At 43.5% G+C, this 18,959-nt stretch overlaps 1 protein-coding gene across 1 annotated transcript in view; it reads left to right on the top strand.

Moving 5' to 3' along the window:
- The first annotated feature begins 1,987 nt into the window (after positions 1-1,987).
- Positions 1,988-18,959, top strand: part of LOC310958877 (uncharacterized protein) — a 20,016-nt gene continuing 3,044 nt past the window's right edge. Inside the window, exons 1-15 of the mRNA XM_083930018.1 lie at positions 1,988-2,191; positions 4,743-4,791; positions 5,860-6,001; positions 6,084-6,268; positions 6,520-6,647; positions 8,146-10,293; positions 10,403-10,605; positions 11,745-11,802; positions 12,311-12,453; positions 12,653-12,717; positions 13,226-13,349; positions 13,448-13,550; positions 15,745-15,818; positions 15,907-16,021; positions 18,147-18,193. Of these exons, the coding sequence (XP_083786144.1) occupies positions 2,049-2,191; positions 4,743-4,791; positions 5,860-6,001; positions 6,084-6,268; positions 6,520-6,647; positions 8,146-10,293; positions 10,403-10,605; positions 11,745-11,802; positions 12,311-12,453; positions 12,653-12,717; positions 13,226-13,349; positions 13,448-13,550; positions 15,745-15,818; positions 15,907-16,021; positions 18,147-18,193 (3,727 nt within the window). The 5' untranslated portion in view covers positions 1,988-2,048. The remainder of the gene's footprint in view (positions 2,192-4,742; positions 4,792-5,859; positions 6,002-6,083; positions 6,269-6,519; positions 6,648-8,145; positions 10,294-10,402; positions 10,606-11,744; positions 11,803-12,310; positions 12,454-12,652; positions 12,718-13,225; positions 13,350-13,447; positions 13,551-15,744; positions 15,819-15,906; positions 16,022-18,146; positions 18,194-18,959) is intronic.

The following is an 18,959-nucleotide window of genomic DNA, read 5'->3' as shown; positions in this document are numbered from 1 at the left end:
AGTCGCCATCTTGTCAGACTTTAACTTGGCCTCATTTCCTCTGACCAAAAAAGGGCATGTATGTGACATGGGACATGGTGGGGGGGCTGTCACTCAAGAGGCCACGCCCCTAATTACTCATAAACTTTAACCTCCAATAAAATAAAAACTAGCCTGGTGCAAAAATAAAATCACCCCCTCAGTGTTGTCATGGAGATATGACCTAAACATACAGACTAGAATTTTTTTTTGTCCCAGGCCTTAAACAGGTTTAATGATGCTGTGAAAACGGCCTGTTTAACATGGGGGTCAATGAGAAACTGATCTATTATGAAACATGCCCCTAGTGGACACTCGGAGAACTGCAGTTTTTGGATCAACCAGGAAGTCGCTGTGGTCGGGGCTTGATTAATATACATAATGCCTGCCCTCTATTGGTTGAAAACCAAACTACTGCCGTTGAATTTTGCTATTGGCTGGGCTGGTGGCAGATGGCGAATATGGAGGCAACTTTCCTCCGCAAACCAAACAAATTAAACGCATTGCACTGCACCACTTGTAAGTAGATGCCATGAACCAGGGTGCCATTTACAGGAAAATGAGACCAAAGATCAAGACACAAATGAAAAATGTAATAGGTAAAATGTATTTCAAGGCTACACGGTGGTGTAGTGGTTAGCACTCTAAAATTGCCCGTAGGTGTGAATGTTTGTCTGTCACTGTACCGTCTCTATGTGCCCTGTGATAGACTGGCGTCCTGTCCAGGGTGGACCCCGCCTCACGCCCGATGTCTGCTGGGATCGGCTCCTTCCCCCCCCGGGATAAGAGGTTGAAGATGAATGAATGAATGAAAATGTATTTCAAATGAGTAGGAGTGAAAAATCTAAACATTGTAGAAGATTGTGAAAACAATTGGACACACAGGGGCGCTATCTGCACCGGCAACCACTTCGTCTCTCTTCGTCATGAGCTAACTTTGGACCGGATCGACTTAAAATCTGCATCACTCTGGCAACAAACAGATACATAAACAGGAGCAGAGACAAAGGATGGTGAAGCAGGACAGTTCAGTAAGTATCTGGAAGTCTGCTGCTCCTTGAACAGAGCGTGTGTGCAGGTGTCGGGTAACTTCAGTGAGCAGACACACCCAGCAGACAGGACAGGACAGGCTGTGACTTTCACAAGCAACAACCACGCCTGGTTAACCTGGTAATTTACTAAAATAGCTCCATATTACACTATTACATGTTGCTATAATATAGAATGTAAACGTGTCATGGGTACTTATTATTTGGGAGGTGTTTAGCAGCAAAGTCAAATTTAAATAAAAGTGTTTCCAACAGGACTATGTGGGCTTTTGCTGGCAGTGTGGAGACCTCTAAGCAGCGTGTAGGGAGATGACATGTATGGAAACCTAATTTAGCAGTCAGCTGAAGAAATGGATATAATGAAAAAGCTAAAAATAAGTTGTAAAGGGATAAAAGCTGCTTTAAATTTGGACTCATTAACTCATATCACTCCTATTTTACAGTATGTGGCCCTGAGATGAGTCCACACACACACACACACGCACACACACACACACACACACACACACACACACACACACACACACACACACACACACACACACACACACACACACACACACACACACACACACACACACACACACACACACACACACACACACACACACACACACACACACACACACACACAGGGTTAATAAAGAAAACACAAAGGCGGACTGAACTCCACCCATTCCGCGTCACCATCGACCTTTCACAGGTGTCACATCCAGTTTCTTCACACTTTCGGGAGAAGGATCCCCCCCCCACACACACACACACATACACATATACTCACACACATACACACACACACACATACAAACACAGAGTCCTGCTGTCTGTCATTTCCTGGATGTCCTTCGTGTCCAAGCTTCTGTGGAAACTTTCTGAAGTTTGTTGTGGGAGGGAGGGGAGGAAGGAGGGAGGGAGCTCGGTGAGCCTCCAGCGGCGCTGCTGCACTCGACACACGGATCACTTCGGGTCTGAGCTCCGGGGATGTCGGCTGTGAAGGCGCTGCAGCAGTGGTGCCGGGTCCGCTGCGACGGATACCGGGACGTGTCCATCACCAACATGACCACGTCCTTCAGGGACGGCCTGGCTTTCTGCGCGCTCATCCACAAACACAGACCCGATCTCATGTAAGTCCTGAACCAGAGGAGGAAGTTTGTGTAGTTCTGTAAAAACAACAACAACATCTTAACCAGTTAGAGATGTTTGTATCCGTGTGTGTTTGTAACATGCACTGTTTAGAGGAGTAGAGTCGTTTATTTCCCAGCTTTATGGTCAGTGTGTGCAGATCTGTAATGAAAGGGAGCAGAGTTTATGGTCTGCAGGAAAAACAGGAGCAGCTCAGAGACCAAGGGGAGGTCTGCGCAGGGGAGGGCACTCACCATATAGTCTGTGTGTTGTTACATTTGGACTGGATTTCTACCTTTCCTCCTTTCCTTCCTGAACATTTTACTGGTCCATCCTGTTTCTCAGTGCTTCTCTCAGCCCATAGAGAGCACAGATGCACACTCAAACCTGCAGACTTGATTCAGCTCTGAACAACAATAAGGACTTGAGACTTGACTCTGTAAAGGACTTGTATTGTGTGTTTTTGCTTATGTGGATCTCCTTTAGCTGCAGGTTAGTTAGGGGGTCTTCCAGGGGTCCTGCAGTTTTATCTTACGACAATACAAATGACACAATCACATTAAACACAATATTCAAACATTAAACATCATATTGCAGATAATACAACTCAAATAGTGACAGAATTAAAACTGATGCAATTCAACAAAAAGCCAAAAAACAGACATGACACGTCTCCGGATGAATCTTTATCTAAAGAATTAGTGATAAAAGGCTTTTGAGACTCAAATGCAACATCCAGGTCTCCGGTTTTGACCTCCATCAAATCCTGAATCAGCTTCCTGAATCATTTAATTCTGAAGTATAATCACTTCTGAAGAGTCAACTTTTTAAAAACACTGAATTCATAGCACTGCAGTATTTGACCATGAAAGTGATCCGTCTGAATTTGTGTGTGGTCCGAGCTGCCTCGTCATACTAAAACTCAATAAAGGAATTTACAAGTCTAACAAGTCCAAACAATAGAGCCTGAGTGGAATCAATTATCATCTGCTTACATAATAGCCGCACATCTTACATACTTGGTCTCAAGCAAAAGCACGCGCCATTTTGATCAATCACAGATCTGCTGCAGGCACAACGCTTAAAATTTGACTTCTTTTTTGTGTGTGTGTGTGTGTGTGTGTGTGTGTGTTAATCAAAGTTGCACAAGAGTAGGGCTGCAACTGCGGACTCATTGATAGATCAGGTCATTCTTTGTTTAGTGCTGTTAATGCCAGTAAATGACCATCATAAGTTCCCAGAGCCCGTGGTGATGTCTTTATATCGTTTGTTTTGTCTTGACCACCTTGCAATACTCAAAGATATACAATATACAACAATATTAGCAGTCCTGTTTTAAACTGGTAATTAATTATCATAAATTGTGTTCAATCATCTGTCTTGACGAATCAATTAATCTGTGAATAGTGCATAGGGCACTCAGGGCTGTAAATCACAGTTGCATGTGATCAAATCAAATCAAATGAACCTTTATTTATACGGCGCTTTTCATACAGAACAGTATTGCGAAGTGCCAAGTTACAGAGACGTACAGAAAAAGAGAAACATCCAATAAAATCAGGAGAAGAAAGTTAAAAGAACCCAACCCTCCCACCCCCACAGTCATGCACAGAGACACACACACATATGCATACGTTCATACACACATTCACACATTCACACATACACACACAGCCACGCTGACACACAGACACACACACTCACAGCTACACAAACACTAGCTGTCACTACAGAGACATGGCCGGGCAGCGAGACCTGAGGTACAGAGGAGGCTAGAGGAAGCTATGTGATATCTTACAGTTTGTGAGTTAAACCCTTTCAAGTCTGAGGCCTTGATCAACCTTTCACAATTAGTATCAGCAGGAGAGTAAAACATCTCCTTCGTTTGTGTTCCTCCCTGGACTTCCTGATAACTACCAGGGAATTCCCACCTGGAACCTTTGGTTAATATTTAGTAGCTGACAGCTGTATAAAGTCTTTAAGCACGGATGTAATGAAGGAGCTGTCCATGTTTGGCTTTGGCTTAAATATTCCAAGGGCTTGACTCCCCATCTCTAGTTGAGCTTTGGCCAGTTTCACACAGAGACGCCTGGTTTTGTTCCAGAGAGGCTTTCTTGGCGGACGGACAGTAGTTTCATTTTTAAGAGGGGGCACAGCTGTTCCAGTCTTTTCCACTTTTTCTTTGCAGCCAGATGAGCGTGTGGCGGTTCATTTCATGTTTACATGGGATCCAGCATTAAACGTTGGTTAAAGGCTCTGCTCCCGTTCGCTGACTACAGACACTTTCCATGCCTTTATGAATGCAGACTGAGCTTTCTTTAAGTTTTTCAGCTGCGTGACAAACTGACATGAGATCATGCGTCACTACGGCGGCGCTGTAATGAATCGATCACGCTGTCAGTGTCACGATACGTGTTGTTGTTGTGTATGAGGCGCTGTGCGTGACTAAATAACACATGTTCGAGTCTGGACTGCCTGTAAACAAATGAATGAGGAAGGGAAGTTGGATGACATGTGTTTTGTTACTCATTTTTTCTCCCTCATCTGTTGCAGCGATTTCGATTCCCTGAAGAAAGAAGATGTTTATGAGAACAACAAACTGGTAAGACATTGTTTACATTCTGCATTTTGACCTCTGAATGATGACGGACTCGTGTTTCCTGAACACACACGGGTATTAGGTTCGTAGAACAGACATTCAAGGTCTCCAGAGGATGAATTTCACTGACTTGAAGTTTCCCTCTGGAGTTTAAGACGTCTAGTAAAGGTATGGAGCTGTTTGTTTATCAGCGGGGCCCTTTTTGCTCCTCCTTTGCTCCACCTAATCCAAAAATAAAGCACGGATGGAGCCGAGACGGTCTGAATTAAGCCTAAAGTCAATGCTATTAGCAGATATTAGCAGATAAGCAGATAATATTTGACACTAATCAGGATTGAAACCGAAACAAAGAAAGAACAGATGGGTTAAAAGCAACAATAAACTGTAAGAGATTAAAGTGCACAGCAAAGTAAACAGTGTTTTTACAGCTCTCTCGATCGTCTGATTACTGATTTAGTTCTGGCTCCGGTGCTCGTCGGCCAGCCTCTACTTGTTATTTTTTTTATGCTTCCATGGAAAAGCTGAATGTGGATCTGCTTTGGAAATTCTTCACTCACTTTCCCGCTGAGCAAATAAGGTGTAGAGTCAATCTGCGGGCAGAGATCTGACATTTGAATAAACTGATTTTATTTAGGATAAAAAAAGGTAAAAATCAAGACACAGAGAACGCAAAACAATTCTAACAAACAACACATCTAGAATCCAATGACAGGCGCTCAAATGGACAAAAACAGAAAACAAATTAAATACAAATTAACACATTTTTAAAAAGTGCCAACATGTTTCATCATTATTGCTTTCCTCTGTGTGAAAACGCACTTTGAAAAAAAGATGCATCAAGAGACGACTGGTAAAGTAAAGCTGAAAAAAGAAACTTTGGCTGCTCATAGTCCCAAATATGCACTTGAACATTGATTTATGATGTGTGTTACGATCCAGAAAGTCTTATCAAGTCAGTCTGCAATGCTTTTTATGTAATTTACTGGTTCATTTCCATATTTGGCGCTCGTTCTAGCTAAGTAAGCTAAAAAAAATGCCTGAGCTTCTTCTTGTTCTTCTTGTTGTTTGCAGGCGTTCAAGGTTGCGGAGGAGGAGTTGGGAATCCCAGCACTGTTGGATGCAGAGGACATGGTGGCTCTTAAGGTTCCTGACCGCCTCAGTATCCTGACATACGTGTCCCAGTACTACAACTACTTCCATGGTCGCTCCCCGAGTGAGTATCAGTGTTTCTGCCTCTGCCTTTGTTCCCTTCTTCCTGTCTCATCTGACTCTTTTTATCTTTGTCTTCGCTGCAGTCGGTGGTTTGGGAGGTATAAAGCGCCCGGCTGACGGCCCCACAGATGAACCGTCTGGGAAGAAGAACCAGCCGGTGGTGTCGAAGGTGTTTCCCTCTTCCAAACCGGCCAGAGAGAACAGCCCTCCCCCCTCCTCCAACATCACAAAGCCCTCTCCTTCCCCAAAACAAACCAATACCACAAAGGTAACCTTACATACAACATCAATTATTACAACATGAATAGTTTCCAGAAAGCGCAATTTGATCTGATGAAATGTGGAAGTTTGCAAAACCAAACACATTCAAATTGACCCAAATACCTACAAAGTTCTGTTGTTGTGTCTGTTACAAAAAAACCCAAAACCCCACATTGCCTACGCAAGTTTGGTAATATATAATTTCTGAATGATGTTGTTATTTCCACCTCATGAAGCCTCTCTCCCCCTCTCTTCTAGGATGCTGTGGTGGAGAAATCCCATCGGACAGGCACTCTGAGTAACAAATGTGTGTCCTGCAACAAGCACGTTCACCTGGTGCAGCGACATCTGGTGGAGGGGAAGCTCTATCACAGGAACTGTGCAAAGTAAGGACCCATGTAAATGTATTTAATCATAACTGATCATTGTAATCTGTGGAGTCTAGAGTCTAGAGTGTAGAGTGTGCAACCAGAACAATTAAAGCAGTTTTTTAAATACTTAATTAAAATCAAAGTAAAAATAATTGATACATCTAAAACCTATAAACTCATTAATTAAAGGGATTTTACTCCTTTAACAGTGTTGGACTCACATTTGACAGTTGAGGCAAAAAAGGATAAAAATCAAAACATAGTTCTTTCTTGTCGGGCGGCAGTAGCTCAGTCCTTGGCTGGGAACTGGAGGGTTGCTGGTTCGAGTCCCTGTGTGGACCATGAATGGAGTGTGGACTGGTGGCTGGAGAGGTGCCAGTTCATCTCCTGGGCACTGCTGAGGTGCTGTTGAGCCTGAACCCCCAACTGCTCGGGGCGCCGGTCACTGGCAGCCCCCTCGCTCTAACATCTCTCCACTAGTTGCATGTATATAGGTCCTTTCTGTGCATGTGTGGAAAATGAAAAAAAAAAGAGTGAAAATTGAATTTCCCCGTTGCGGGATGAATAAAGGAATTCTTCTCTTCTTCTAATTAAGGCTGACATTACCCACAATGCAACGGGGGCCATACAACAACTGATGTATCAACCCTTATAATTGATTAAACTAAACTAAATAAATGTAACCTAATTAAGGCTGGGAGAAAATTCTCAGTATTTTTCATTTGTTATGTAATTAATTCCCACATGAGTATACAAATATGGACTTCACCATGTGGTTATTTCATCTCATCTCATCTTCATCCGCTTATCGGGGGTCGGGTCGCAGGGGCAGCAGCTTTAGCAGGGGATCCCAAACTTCCCTTTCCCGGGCCACATTAACCAGCTCTAACTGGGGGATCCTGAGGCGTTCCAAGGCCAGTGTGGAGATCTAATCTCTCCACCTGGTCCTGGGTCTTCCCCGAGGCCTCCTCCCAGCTGGACGTGCCTGGAACGTTTGCCCAGGGTTCATCCTTACTAGATGCCCGAACCACCTCAACTGGCTCCTTTCAACGCTAAGGAGCAGCGGCTCTACTCCGAGTTCCTCACGGATGCTGAACTTCTCACCCTATAGACTTTTATTCATTTATCGAATTACCAGAGACCATGGCATATTGTGAGATGTACTGTATATCATTATCAAGATATGAAATTAGCTATTTTGGGCTTGGAAAAATTTGGCCATATCGTCCAGCCCTAAACCTTTGAGAGTTATACGTAACTCTGGCTCATTGTTGTCAGGCAGTTCTTTGCCTGCTTTAAGGGGAAATTGAGGAATTCTGTCCTGTAGACAATAAATGTAAAATCAGAAATCATGTCTTGGCTGTATGGAAAGTCTTTCACATGGGTCTAGTGTCATCCAGGATTCATAAAACCGTAGTACGGTCAAGTGGTTTGTATTCAAGCTAAAACCGCACCAGCAGGAGCTGTGATTGGCCAGCTGTGCGAGTCATGCCTTGTACTTTTTGTCTTTCAGGTCACTGTCGCAGCAAAACCCGACTGCAGCTCTCAGAAGTTTTCCCACAAACACTCCTGTTTCCAAATTCACTTCTCTACCAGACAACACTAAAGCCGACACAACTGCTCCTGCTCACACGTCCTCCAGACTGGGACCATCATGGCTGACGGAGAAACCCAGCACCTCTCCCACTTTCTCCAACACCTTTTCTTCCTCTTCTACTTCTGCTTCGAGTCTCGCTTCTACGGCTAAAGAGAGTCAGACATATGTTGTCTCCAAACCCAAGGATTCACGGACAACTTTTGAGCCTGCTGTCTCCAAACCCAAGGATTCAAGGACAACTTTTGAACCTGTTGTCTCCAAACCCAAGGATTCACGGACAACTTTTGAACCTGTTGTCTCCAAACCCAAGGATTCAAGGACAACTTTTGAACCTGCTGTCTCCAAACCCAAGGATTCAAGGACAACTTTTGAACCTGTTGTCTCCAAACCCAAGGATTCAAGGACAACTTTTGAACCTGTTGTCTCCAAACCCAAGGATTCACGGACAACTTTTGAACCTGTTGTCTCCAAATCCAAGGATTCACAGACAACTTTTGAACCTGTGGTCTCCAAACCCAAGGATTCACGGACAACTTTTGAACCTGCTGTCTCCAAACCCAAGGATACACGGACAACTTTTGAACCGGTTGTCTCCAAACCCAAGGATTCACGGACAACCTTTGAACCTGTAGTCTCCAAACCCAAGGACTCACGGACAACTTTTGAACCTGTAGTCTCCAAACCCAAGGATTCACGGACAACTTTTGAACCTGTAGCCACCAAACCCAAGGATACACGGACAACTTTTGAACCTGTAGTCTCCAAACCCAAGGATTCACGGACAACCTTTGAACCTGTAGTCTCCAAACCCAAGGATCCACGGACAACTTTTGAACCTGTAGTCTCCAAACCCAAGGACTCACGGACAACTTTTGAACCGGTTATCTCCAAACCCAAGGACTCACAGACAACTTTTGAACCCATTGTCTCCAAACCCAAGGACTCACGGACAACTTTTGAACCTGTTGTCTCCAAACCCAAGGATTCACGGACAACTTTTGAACCCATTGTCTCCAAACCCAAGGATTCACGGACAACCTTTGAACCTGCTGTCTCCAAACCCAAGGATTCACGGACAACCTTTGAACCTGTAGTCTCCAAACCCAAGGATCCACGGACAACTTTTGAACCTGTAGTCTCCAAACCCAAGGACTCACGGACAACTTTTGAACCGGTTATCTCCAAACCCAAGGACTCACGGACAACTTTTGAACCGGTTATCTCCAAACCCAAGGACTCACAGACAACTTTTGAACCCATTGTCTCCAAACCCAACGACTCACGGACAACTTTTGAACCTGTTGTCTCCAAACCCAAGGATTCAAGGACAACTTTTGAACCCGTTGTCTCCAAACCCAAGGATTCACGGACAACTTTTGAACCCATTGTCTCCAAACCCAAGGATTCACGGACAACCTTTGAACCTGCTGTCTCCAAACCCAAGGATTCAAGGACAACTTTTGAACCTGACGTCTCCAAACCCAAGGACTCAAGGACAACTTTTGAACCTGTTGTCTCCAAGCCCAAGGATTCACGGACAACTTTTGAACCTGTTGTCTCCAAACCAACGGCTTCACGGAGAACGTTTGAATCTGTTATCTCCAAACCCAAGGATGCAAGAACTACTTGTGAATCTACCTTCACAACAACAACCACTACTGTCAACACCAGGCCCATTGCTGCTCCTCGTACCTCAACCACAGCGGCGAAGACATTGCAGTCCAAGCTCAAATTCTTCCAATCTGATAACACCACTAACGATGAAGAGAAAAAGACTACAACCACCAACATTGTTGTAAATAAAGGGACAAATTTGACCGGTAAGATCCAGGAGGTCACAGCGGGCGAGGCTGTCACTGTGGTTGTGAATGTTGGTGGTTTTGGCAGAAAGGAAGCAAATGCAGGATTGAATACAGGTGGGGACGGAGCTAAAGCAGCTGGTTTAGCTGGAGATTCAAAGGCAAAAGCAGCAGCTGCAGCCTTCATCTCCAAACAACTGCCCGAGGAGAACAATACCAACAATAAACCATCGTGGACGACTGTACAGCTGAAGAAAACTGACAAGTAAGTAATCTAACCACACACGCCCTATGACTAGACTTTATAATATCTTGCTTTGGCCTGACCTCTACTGGTGAATAGTGGCACTTAATAACACGTCACCTCTAATCAGACCTTCTGAAGTCGAGACTCCAAAGAGGGAGCCGGAGCGTGTCAGAGGGAGAGTGAAGCTGAAAGCAGACCCGTCACTCCTCGGTGACCTGCACACTCTGACAGACACCCGGACGCCGAGCCCGACCTGGAGGAGTGGACTCAGAGCCAGAACCCCGGACAGAGACGCCTCAAAGCCCGGCAGCGCATCACCCAACACCTCAGGTTAAACTCACACACTTTGTAGAGAGTTGTTTACCCTGATATAATGCATTTTTGTGTTGGTTGTACTCATTTAAAGAATGTAAACTAGGGCTGGGTAATATGGTTGAAAATGTTATCACAATATTATTCTGGTATTGGCATATGTTATGATGAAACGTATGCAAAATCACATATGTGAACTAATGAAACTAAGCTGAGTTAATCGTCTCTCTTTTTCTTTTCAAAGACATTTCTGATGTAATATGATCTTTCATCGTGGTGTGATTGCTCTTGAAAGTTTAGCTTGCACAGCAGTCGCGATAACACAATATCACACGAGAATCAAATACGAAAATCCATCTTCTCAGGCGTTAATATTTAGACTAGAAGTCATCAGGAAAATCAGCATCCTGGGAGGAGCTACTGGCAGTTAAGGGGAAGACAGCTTGTTCAAAACAAAAATGGCTGCTCCTTAAGAGCTAAAGCTTAGATGCTTCATTGAGAGATGAGAACGACACAGAAGGCTTTTCTCGATTTTCCTCTTCTCCCGGTTGACTTTGGCGAGAAGGATTTCCCAAACAAATCTTGCCTTGAAGTATGCCAGAGTGTCTTTCGAATGCCTTCAGGCTTTGCTTTATGTATCTGCATCTAAATCAGGTAATAAAGTATAAATGTAATCCAGATTCCTGACCACATATCAATGTCCCCTTGTTCTTGGGAAAGTAATAAAGATCAAGGTTAAGTCCAACTTCCTTTAATTTAAGCAGACGTTAGTTTTACTGCAGCACCCTAAAGGCAGCCATGTTAGGGGATGCTTTGTCACTATAGGCCATCAGTGCATACCCTCTGTATTATTTTGTTACAAATCCTGTTCATAAAAGTAAAATATTAACCTCTGTGCTCAATGTTTTACAGACATGTCTTTGTAATGGTTGCTTTCTGGGGAAATGCTCATTTGCATGGATGGGATTTTCTCCCAAAATGTGGAAAAGATTTCCAGAGTTGCACCGTATCGACTCTTTTAACTCATTAATGACTGAGCGACTTCACTGATACCTGTTCCTCTGGTATTTAACAAAACAATAAGAATGAGTAGGGGGTGGGACTGATGGGCGTCCTGCAAGAACTGAGCCTGAAGTTTTGTTTCCTTTTCTCATCAGGATCAGAAATCAATGACTCTCCTGCGGACTGGAGGTCGAAGCTCAAACCTATTGCCAAGTAAGACTTATTTTATTGATGTTTGTTCTGTTTTGCCTCCATATTCTATGTTTTAATTCCTGCCCTAACATCATCCCGTAAGGAGTATCTGTACATGGGCGGGCTCGCAGCATGTCAACATCTCTTCTCTCTCCTGATCCTGTCCATCCATCCATCCTTTGATCCTGTCTCTCATCCATCTATCCAACACCTTTCCTCCCACAGGAAGCCCCTACCTGCTGCTCCTCCAAATGGCTCAGCCATCATTCGTAGTCAGAGCTATCAGTCTCTACTCTTCCGCCACATGCTTGTGAGCCCCAAATGGTGTCAAGACTGAGTAGAGTCCTCCGTGGTGCAACATATGCTCACTGCTTTCCCCCGGATGACCTTTCCTCCCACTCTCATGAATCAAAAATAAGGACTGCCGCAAGACAGAAAGGGGACTGCTTGTAGGAGCAGATGAATGGCGCCGGTAATTCAATTCCGTCTATCTTTTTCTCATTCCTGCTCATCTTTCATCCATCCACAGACCTGATGGTCCTCCGCAGTCCTCCCCTAAACCATGGGCTAATGGAGCTGGGAAGCCTCAGACTTCAGAGCTGTCTGTCGGGCCTTCTCCCTCCTCTCATCCCCCCGGCCCGAGCATCACTGTCACTCCACCTGCATCAAAGGGTAACATGATCACTTATGTTGTAATGCTCTTCTGTTTAAATACAATTTGGACCAAAACAACAAAAAACTACATTTTGCTATGGACATGACTATTTGACAAATGTTCCTCCTTGAAACCTCTCAGGGTTTCCTCCCTTTTTTCTGTCGTCTTTGTTCTTAACTTAACGTCTATTTTGCATTTTATCTCTTTCTTTTTCAGGCTTCTTAAATGGTCAGAAAGACCAAACTTCAAATGGCACCAAGACGGAGTCAAAGATTTCCAAGGTAGGCTACTGAACATTAGACGGGAAATAAGTCCATGAAATCATGTTAAATCTAATCCCTTTTTATTTGTTTTGTTCGCACAAAATGAGCTGTAGATCTACAGTTGTTCTTCTAACTGTAGCTTAAGTGCAGTATTTTAGCTTGCAAGCTCACATTTACAAAGTTAGCTAGCTAAAGCTAACTAGAAGTGATTGTGCCTAAAGCAAAATACTGAAACATTATGAAGCTTATAAATAAAACAAGCTAGCAACAGATTTGTAGAGGAGTAAAATAAATGACGTTTAATTGACCCTTAACGTGTAATTATCCATATACTGTACTGTATATGAGCTAGCCCACTGCTGTGGCTTCACTGTAGGGCAAGACATATCAAATATATGAAATAAATTAGGTTTAATGTATTAAATCTACTGACTGATGGTAAAGGAAATAAATGAAAATATTTCTCTTTCAACAAAGTTATGTTCACCGGTGTTTTTGATCTGTTTGTTGCGTGTTACATCCGTAGACGAAGCCAGACTACATTCTCAAAGAGGACATCATTAAAGAACTGGACGAGATTGAACATAATCTGAACGAGTGGGAGAGGAGGGGAGTGGAGCTGGAGGTGAGGCTCCGCAGCAGTGAAGAAGGTGAGATAAACACACACCGGTACTGTGATAATGTGTATATATGTATATGTCGTGTGTGTGTATATGAGATTAATGTAAGTCTGGTGTTTGTGTGTCAGAAGGTGAAGATGACTCTCTCATGGATGATCTCATGGTCGAGTGGTTCAACTTGATCAGAAACAAGCAGGTGGCCATGCGCCGGGAGTCTGAACTGGTCTACATGTGAGTAGACACACACACACACACACACACACACACACACACACACACACACACACACACACACACACACACACACACACACACACACACACACACACACACACACACACACACACACACACACACACACACACTCGGACTTAGAAAAGATATTTAGTGATACACACACACACACACACACACACGGTGAAAACAACACCAACACCAGATCGTGAGTGATGCAGTCGACAGAGGGAAGGGCATTTCTCTAAAAGTAAACACACACACACACACACCCACACACACACACACACACACACACACACACACACACACACACACACACACACACACACACACTCAGACTTAGAAAAGAGCCATGCCACTATTTAGTGATTAATGAAACAGACTTGTGGCCAGAAGGTTGACAGTTTGAATTCCCAGTGTCCTCCACAGCAGGGCGTCCTGGATCAAGGCAGCCACCCCACTGGCTGAAGTGTGAAGCAGGATGCTGCTTTACAGCACACATGCACTGCAATTATTCCTTTCATAAATCAGTGCTAAACCTCTACCTCTACCATTTTAAAGGCAAATTATGACCAAAAATATTCGGAAAATCTTTTGCACTTAAATCCAGATTTGCATTGAAATACACAAAGTTTGAAATAATGGGGACACTGAGCTTCTGACCACTGAGTTAAGGCCGTTTTAAGCAGCTCTAATCAATGTTTTTATGTTAATAATGGATCAAATGACCATGTGTAATGTGAAAGGGGTCCCTTATAGCGATGAACCCACAAAGAATTATCACCTGCCTCACACCCGAGTGTTTTAATGTCTTTAAGCTCATTGTTTTGGTTTTACGCCCTGCGACGTTATCGTTTTGATTCACTCTCATCGCTGTCATCTCGGTCATTTCCAGTCTCATAAACCCACTGTATACTATACCTAAAAGTTAGCAACAAGCTGGAAAACACAATGAAGCAGTTAGCAGCTGAAGAGACAGATATTTCCCTCAGAAATGGAGGTGGAGACCAAAATCTGAGCTAAAAGGAAAGGCAGTGTTGCATTTACACTTTCCAGGTGAACAGAAACTACAATATATAAATTCTGATGTCGCTCTCTAACTGCTGGATGTCTCAATAAGCAACTGTTTTCAGACAAGTTCACCGTAATAAAAGTGATAACCTGCCAATTTGATGTTTGCACCTTGTTTCTGCTGCTCACAAGTGGCCAAAAACTCACCCACCGTGCTGTTATATATGTGGCTTAGGAGGTCAGTGTGGGAGTGCATGTGTGATTGGGGGAAATTGTACTGATAATAATTTGTCTGTTACAGTTGCAGCACAATATAGCACAATATGAGTGGCCAGTTTACCTTTAGTTGGTGGAATCCCATCAGATTTTGCAGAAACGCTGATAGTTGTGGTCATGTCAAATACATTTAGTTGCATTTGCATAATTTTAGCAGTTTATGTAAAGTAGGCCTCAAGTTTGAAAATATTTTGTTATATTACAAGCAAATGTTTTTGTGTGGTTCAACTTTTATTAAGTAACGTGTCAACGGTGCTTAGCACCGCAAATACCTTTACCTATGATGGTACATGATGCTCAGGGTCTCTGCAATCTACTGTTTTTGGTTTTGTCTCCTTAAGCTGCTACGATGCGTGTGTGTGTGTGTGTGTGTGTGTGTGTGTGTGTGTGTGTGTGTGTGTGTGTGTGTGTGTGTGTGTGTGTGTGTGTGTGTGTGTGTGTGTGTGTGTGTGTGTGTGTGTGTGTGTGTGTGTGTGTGTGTGTGTGTGTGTGTGTGTGTGTGTGTGTGTGTGTGTGTGTGTGTGTGTGTGTGTGTGTGTGTGTGTGTGTTTTGGTGTCTGTGTGTGCATGCATGTTGGTGTGTAAGCCTGTCGTTTTAAATGTGTCTTTTAAAGGTTGAGTCTATCCTATTTGATGCTTTTAATATTTATTATTATTTAATTATTATTTCTGCACTTTTAAGGGATTGTCCTGTACATTTAGTTGTACTGGGACAATGACAATAAAGACAATTGTGTTGACAACATTCAACAGACAACACATTGATGATTTTGCTTTTGTTTTTTATTGGCTCCAAAAATGTAAGGTTTGTTCGGTTGTCCTAGAGGAAAAAGGGCATTCTGTTGCTAGTATTAGAAACAAATGCTACAATAATATATCTGCATGTTGTGTTTATGTGTAGTGGGAAAACCCAGGACCTGGAGGAAGAGCAGCCCAGTGTGGAGCAGGAGCTCAGGAGACTGATGGAAAAACCAGGTGAGAGTTTGGATGAGCACATTCAACACGAGACACGACATGAAACCGACCAAACATCTGAGATTTAAATGTGTTTGTGTTTGAGCAGAACATCTGAAAACACCCTGGGACAAGAAGAGAGAAGAGGAGCTGATGGCCAAACTGATGGAGATCGTCAACGACAGAAACGCTATCATAGAGAACCTGGATGAAGACCGACTCAGGTGAGTACCAGCGGACGCGACAGTTCCCCACCTGCTGCCATTGTGGTTTTCGTGGTAACCTATCGAGTAACTCAGAAATTAATATAATTCTCATAAAGCATAGTTTGCTGATGTTATTTAGCATCATTATACAATTTAAGGGTGAGAAGTTCAGCCATCCGTGAGGAACTCGGAGTAGAGCCGCTGCTCCTTTGCATTGAAAGGAGCCAGTTGAGGTGGTTCGGGCATCTAGTAAGGATGAACCCTGGATGCCTCCCTAGGGAGGTGTTCCAGGCACGTCCAGCTGGGAGGAGGCCTCGGGTAGACCCAGGACTAGGTGGAGTGATTATATCTCCACACTGGCCTGAGAACGCCCCATTAACCACTGGTTAATGGGGCCCGGGAAAGGGAAGTTTGGGGTCCCCTGCTAAAGCTGCTGCCCCCACGACCCGACCCTGGATAAGAGGCTGAAGATGAGATGAGATGAGATGAGATACAATTTAAGGTTTGTGACGGATGTAATGGTTAAAATGGGGTTTTAACTTCGCTTGGCTTAAGAGGCCACAATGTGCGGAACCCCCCCCCCCCCCAAGCAAAGTCCGGTGTCCCCAGTGTGGAAAAACGACAATGCAAAGCGTGATGCCATGTGGGGCTGATTGCCTGTCGCCTCCTTATTATTTCCTTTAAAGAAGATTGTATCGGCGGTCGTCATGAACAATGTGGATTAAATTCTACAGCACACATTTAAATGTCTGCCTATTGAAGACAAACTTAGTATCAAACACTTTGGTGCCCACCAGCAGCGGGATTTACTCATAAACCGAATGAACGGTAAAAATAATTTGCTTTAACGCGGAGTGGTGCTAGCTAACTGCTAGTTTACCAGAGAAGACACTTTCTTCGTGTTTTATTCGGCGAGGATGGCGCCCGGTCAAGAACAGACTTTGAAGACCTCTGACATCTTTCTGAGAGGATTACCAAACATGAAAGCAGCAGGCAGAGTTTGGCAAACATAGCTAACGATACCCAGAACAGGTATGTGCTCAGTTGGATTATCACCTGTGAAGCGGTTTCACTCAACACACCACTGTACACAACTGATTATTTTGGTGTTGTTAGACAGATAATGTCACATAATCAAGAAGAAGTTGGAAGTTAATTGTATCAATGCGTATGAAATGTAGAGTTTTAGGGTCCGTATTGAGACTTGTAGCCCTTTTTATACACAGTCCCCAGCTGTAGGGCAAAGAGCACTGAAACTAACCAAGGAGGCCAAAAAACACAACGTCTCTTAACATATCGTGAAGTTGGAAGTTAATTGTATCTATGCTTATGAAATGCAGAGTTTTAGGGTACGTATTGAGACTTGTAGCCCTTTTTCTACACAGTCCCCCCCCCCCCCAAAAAAAGCACTAACCTAATCAAGGAGGCCAAAAACCAAATGTATCTTAACTCGCCTAGTCGACATCATGACCTCAACTTTGTGTTTTACATGATGAAAATGATCCTGAAGGCAAAAAGCCCCAAAACATAAAAGTAAAGTTGGTTTAGCAGATCGTCAGGAGAGACCAAATGTCTGCTAATGACTTCAGACACTCATTAACTCTAAATGATTGGACTACAAATATTAAATATGACAATTTTATTAAGGTTTCTTTTGATTAGTGCTCTAATATTGGGGGACTGTACCAAAAAGGACTATAGATTCGACTTTTTTCAGCTGATATGGATGTAAATACATGTAAAAATATAGCTGCATGTCAGCACTTCACCCTGATATTAATACAACAGTTATTTTATTGATCATTTCCAAATTTATAGAATCATTTAAGTTGTGTATCGGGGGAAAAATGCCAAACATTTAACGCTTCTCATATCTTCTGTTTTACTGTTACACTGTTAATTGAATATCTTTGGGTTGTTCTACTTAGATCGAACAAATCATTGTGAGGGGTGTGTGTAATTTAATTTGGATAAACAATGAAACAAAGGTCAGCATCAGTATTATCTCACAGCTATTGTTTAATTTCTAATCAAATAGACAAAGCAACAAAATACGTTACCGTCATAGTCTCTATTGTATGTATAGATACAGTATGTAAACACTGTTAATCTGCGTTTTCATTTCTATGCGTGTGTTTCTCAGGGAGGAAGAGGAGGACGAGGAGCTAAACAAAATGATGAAGAACTTCAGTAAGTGTGTCCAACAACGCCCCCACAGGCCGTGTGACCCCCACTGTGTTCATTAGTCATCCCAACCTGAATGTCACCGCAACTTAGTGGGATTATAAATGATCCAGTTCATGATTTCCAACATGGCCGCCCCCTAATTGAAGAAGATAGAAGTGTGTGTGTGTGTGTGTGTGTGTGTGTGTGTGTGTGTGTGTGTGTGTGTGTGTGTGTGTGTGTGTGTGTGTGTGTGTGTGTGTGTGTGTGTGTGTGTGTGTGTGTGTGTGTGTGTGTGTGTGTGTGTGTGTGTGTGTGTGTGTGTGTGTGTGTGTGAGACTGACTGTGTGTGAGACTGACTGTGTGTGAGACTGACTGTGTGTGTGTGTGTGTGAGACTGACTGTGTGTGTGTGTGTGAGACTGACTGTGTGTGTGTGTGTGAGACTGACTGTGTGTGTGTGTGTGAGAGACTGACTGTGTGTGTTTGTGTGAGACTGACTGTGTGTGTGAGACTGACTGTGTGTGTGAGACTGACTGTGTGTGTGAGACTGACTGTGTGTGTGTGTGTGTGACACTAACTGTGTGTGTGTGTGTGTGACACTGACTGTGTGTGTGTGTGTGTGTGTGTGACACTGACTGTGTGTGTGTGACACTGACTGTGTGTGTGAGACTGACTGTGTGTGTGAGACTGACTGTGTGTGTGAGAGACTGTGTGTGTGTGTGTACGCGTGTTTACTCTCATTTTAAGCGCTTTTAGAGAAATGCCCTTCCCTCTGTCGACTGCATCACTCA

Source organism: Echiichthys vipera (assembly GCF_963691815.1).
Source record: "Echiichthys vipera genome assembly, chromosome: 2".
Lineage (NCBI taxonomy): Eukaryota > Metazoa > Chordata > Actinopteri > Perciformes > Trachinidae > Echiichthys > Echiichthys vipera.
The sequence above is the reverse complement of the archived record's forward strand: the minus strand, read 5'-3'. Positions and strand labels throughout refer to the sequence as shown.